The sequence below is a fragment of the Rhagoletis pomonella genome, unplaced genomic scaffold, assembly GCF_013731165.1.
Source record: "Rhagoletis pomonella isolate Grant_MI unplaced genomic scaffold, Rhpom_1.0 Rhpom_scaffold_00005, whole genome shotgun sequence".
In the NCBI taxonomy this organism is placed as follows: Eukaryota; Metazoa; Arthropoda; class Insecta; order Diptera; family Tephritidae; genus Rhagoletis; species Rhagoletis pomonella.
The window spans coordinates 43,305,546-43,308,682 of record NW_023458559.1 but is presented as its reverse complement, the minus strand read 5'-3'; the positions used below and the strand labels follow the sequence as shown (position 1 = coordinate 43,308,682).

At 40.0% G+C, this 3,137-nt stretch overlaps 3 protein-coding genes across 3 annotated transcripts in view; 2 read left to right on the top strand and 1 right to left on the bottom strand.

The window, feature by feature from the left end:
* Positions 1–150: 150 nt before the first annotated feature.
* On the top strand, positions 151–502 carry LOC118739000 (zinc finger MYND domain-containing protein 10-like). The gene is made up of 2 exons (XM_036470075.1): positions 151–374; positions 443–502. The coding sequence occupies exons 1-2, from the start codon at positions 219–221 to the stop codon at positions 482–484; spliced, it is 198 nt and encodes a 65-aa protein (XP_036325968.1). The 5' UTR covers positions 151–218; the 3' UTR covers positions 485–502.
* A 1,765-nt stretch (positions 503–2,267) lies between these two features.
* LOC118738999 (enkurin-like) lies at positions 2,268–3,089 on the bottom strand (the record flags this gene model as incomplete). The annotated part of the gene is given in 2 exon segments (XM_036470074.1): positions 2,268–2,469; positions 2,619–3,089. Coding segments are annotated over 2 exon segments (645 nt in total), but the record flags the coding sequence as incomplete, so codon positions are not given.
* Positions 3,090–3,092: 3 nt separating this feature from the next.
* LOC118740119 (early endosome antigen 1-like) overlaps positions 3,093–3,137 on the top strand; it is a 2,167-nt gene continuing 2,122 nt past the window's right edge. The window contains exon 1 of the mRNA XM_036471612.1: positions 3,093–3,106. Coding sequence (XP_036327505.1) covers positions 3,093–3,106 — 14 coding nt within the window. The remainder of the gene's footprint in view (positions 3,107–3,137) is intronic.

Genomic DNA, 3,137 nt, shown 5'->3' with positions numbered 1-3,137 from the left:
GGAATTTTTGCTTTGAGAAAAAGTTGTCCTGCCAAGTTCAGAGAGGTAAGTATCACGTTCTGTGTGAATGTAATGCAATGTATTATCAATGTTGCCATTTTTCATCGGTATGGTAGTAATGCCGCTTTTATTACGTGCCTCGAAAAGGTCCTTAATAATGACTTATACATATGTATATTTAATATTTTTAGAATTCTCCATCCAACACATACTACGATATGTCCGATTATGTAAAATCCACTCCACATAAATCAATGCGCGACGTGCACAACAATGATCATCATCTACAATTGTGTCAAGAGTGCAAAATGCATGAAGCGCGCTTTGTATGCGCCGGTTGTGGCAATCAATGGTATTGTAGTAGGGAGTGTCAGGTATGTTTATGATGGATATTTATGTAAATACATTTTAAATTTGTTTTTTTTCTCGTTGGTGCTTTCAGGTTAATGCTTGGGATAACCATTCAGAAGTCTGCAGCGAGTGAAGATTTGGAAAAAAAAAACAATTACAAGTAACTGCTTTTGACGCTGTAAACGTTTATGTGTTTTTTTCATAAAATATTATACTAAATACACTTGTATGTCTTTAGATTGTAGATTTTCAGCATATTTCCTAAAGTTTCCAAGACTTATGGCATCTTATTACTAAAAAAGGAACAAAATTCAATAAACATAAACCACATAGCATTACATATGTATACACATTGCATTCTCACATGAATACATATTCTGAATATCTCCCTCGACGACTCATTTACGAAGTGGTACTATTACGCTAGTAAAGCACCCCTAACGCGAGTGTCGACTAGTAGTAGATAAACGACTATTACTCGATTATCCATGGTATTTTCAATGTCGTTTTCTAGTTCAATAAGTGATTGTGAATAGTTTTTAGTCGCTCATCCTTCTACAGTTTAAAACCGAATTTAGTATGCATTTCGCATACATTTTATTAATCTAAATTCTTTAAATCGGTGGAAACTACACCTCGGCAACATGGGAGTCGCATGTGCGAATCTCCGTGTGGAGCCTTTGGACGCGGCAGACATTGCTTTGACGTGCCTCAATCCGACGAATTCGGTTTAAGGGTTCACTGGAGTCTGAAACATCTTTTCATCATGAAGTGCGGCTTCATTCCGGTGCCTGTCTCTCGGGAAAAGCGTTCGCGTAAATATACATGCAATAAAAATTGTACCAGTTTCTGGTTGTGCGCTGGGTGTAGGTACCGGTCGCGAAAGAAAATGACTGCAATGAATAGTGCCTCGGATGCGACCCCCTTTGATGACGACCACGGTGAATATTGAAGGACTTATGATTTGAGGAATATTCGCACCTTTGGCTCGGCTGCGGATGCGATACTCGGGACAGGTTAATAAACACGACGGAAATGGCGACATCTGCTACACTTGCCACCTCAAAGAGCGCTAATTCTGTGTTGGATTTGTGTTGGGAAGAGGCTTTATCGCCGAGCATTGTTGTTCATGCCAGTGAACGCTGTCCCGACACGAGATTAAAATTCTACCTTACGATTTTAATACCAGGATGAGTAAGGAGATGATTTTTGGTCGCATCGTTGGAAAAATGTATCTCCATGAAGAAACCACCGATAATGTATTTAGGCTGATCGACTTCTCCGAAGCCCGAAAAATGGTATTGTGTAGTATTTGGCTCAGTCGTAAGAATATCGATCAATCTATTATTATTATTATTCGAAAAACTCAATCACAGCGGACAGCCAACGGCCACGCTACGATCGGACGCAACTCTAGCTGTGAGAGACTGTTACATTGGGTTGAATAGGAAAGCGAGACGTATTGTAAGCAATTAAAAAAGAGAAACACAGTTACGTGAATGCGAAGGGCACGCTGTGAAAATGCTAGGGAATCAGAGCTCTTATTTTGAATTTGTTTTCAGTAACAGTGGCCTTATTAATATCATCTCTGCAAAAAATGGCTAGTTGGGATCCTAAATTCCCAATATTTCTAGACGATAGGACGTTACCTCTGCCATAGACTTCATCTAATGTAAAGTTTAGGAGAGTACGCTCGTCGCCTGTTCTATGGAGATGAGCAGTGGCTTTACATAGTTTCAGAACTACCTATAGTGCTGTCGTCGGGCATGCGGTGGGAGACAACATGAGCGTGGCTTACGTGGCGTGACTCACTGCCCCATAGGACACCATTGGTCGTACTATCATGGGATACATCTTAGGATCTTGAGGCCGCACCCTCATTCGTATAGTAATTAATTATGTAAAAATTTGTATAATAATTTTAAATATTCGCTTTATTAAGAATTAAAATTCAGATACATATATTACTGGATTTGATTCGAGGAGAAAAATATCGTGTTCCAATCGGCGCAATTCCTTTTCCAAATTTGACTTTCTCAACCGCTTCGAGATGGTATCAGTATAGAGTGAACCAGCTTGGTAAGCTTTAAATACATCATTAAAATGTTGTTTAAGACCCTGAAAAACATTAAAATTAAATTAAAAAGCTCTTCATAAATTTACGTTCAGAAAACGTTTCAAAAACGTGTTTTTTTTTCTTTAAATCTGAGCTATTCCCAACCATTGTAATACCACTCACGTGAGTTACACTTCCTTCTTCCTCTTACCATCAATATATTCTCACGCTCCTCTGGCGGCAATTGGCGTATAGGCGCTTCATTGAATTTGCAGCGTTCTGCCATTTGAGTCTGCTCCATTCTGCATGCCTCAAGCATATGCCGCTTATGCGCACGCAAATAGCAGGGTACCTTACCAAAAACTCCCGAGCATACATATTGTGGCACAAGTCCGGAATTTTGCAACTTTCTTGGAGTGCCTGTATGAAAATCTATATATTGCGGCGGATGCCATTTGGCCGCTGCATCCTTAATGCAAAGTACATTTTTCTTGATAAAATTCACTTTCTTCTTGTCCTTGTCGCGCTTCTCCTTCTTCAAATCTTCCAAGCGTGGTACTGGCAACATGAGTGCGTCACGTTTGGGACAGGTATGGTCTCGTTTACGTTGCCACTTGACGCCGCCATTTTTGCGCAGAAATTCGCATGGCTCACGCAATGGTGTCTCGCTGTAGCCCATTGTTTTATGTTCGCTCTTTTGTGAACCAGTTAATAATTGTTTGCCATCTGG

Bases quoted from the DNA above. Each gene is read 5' to 3' on its own strand.
- LOC118739000 (XM_036470075.1), top strand. From the start codon at position 219: ATGTCCGATTATGTAAAATCCACTCCACATAAATCAATGCGCGACGTG. The intron at 375-442 runs GTATGTTTATGA...TGGTGCTTTCAG, and splicing joins ATTGTAGTAGGGAGTGTCAG to GTTAATGCTTGGGATAACCA.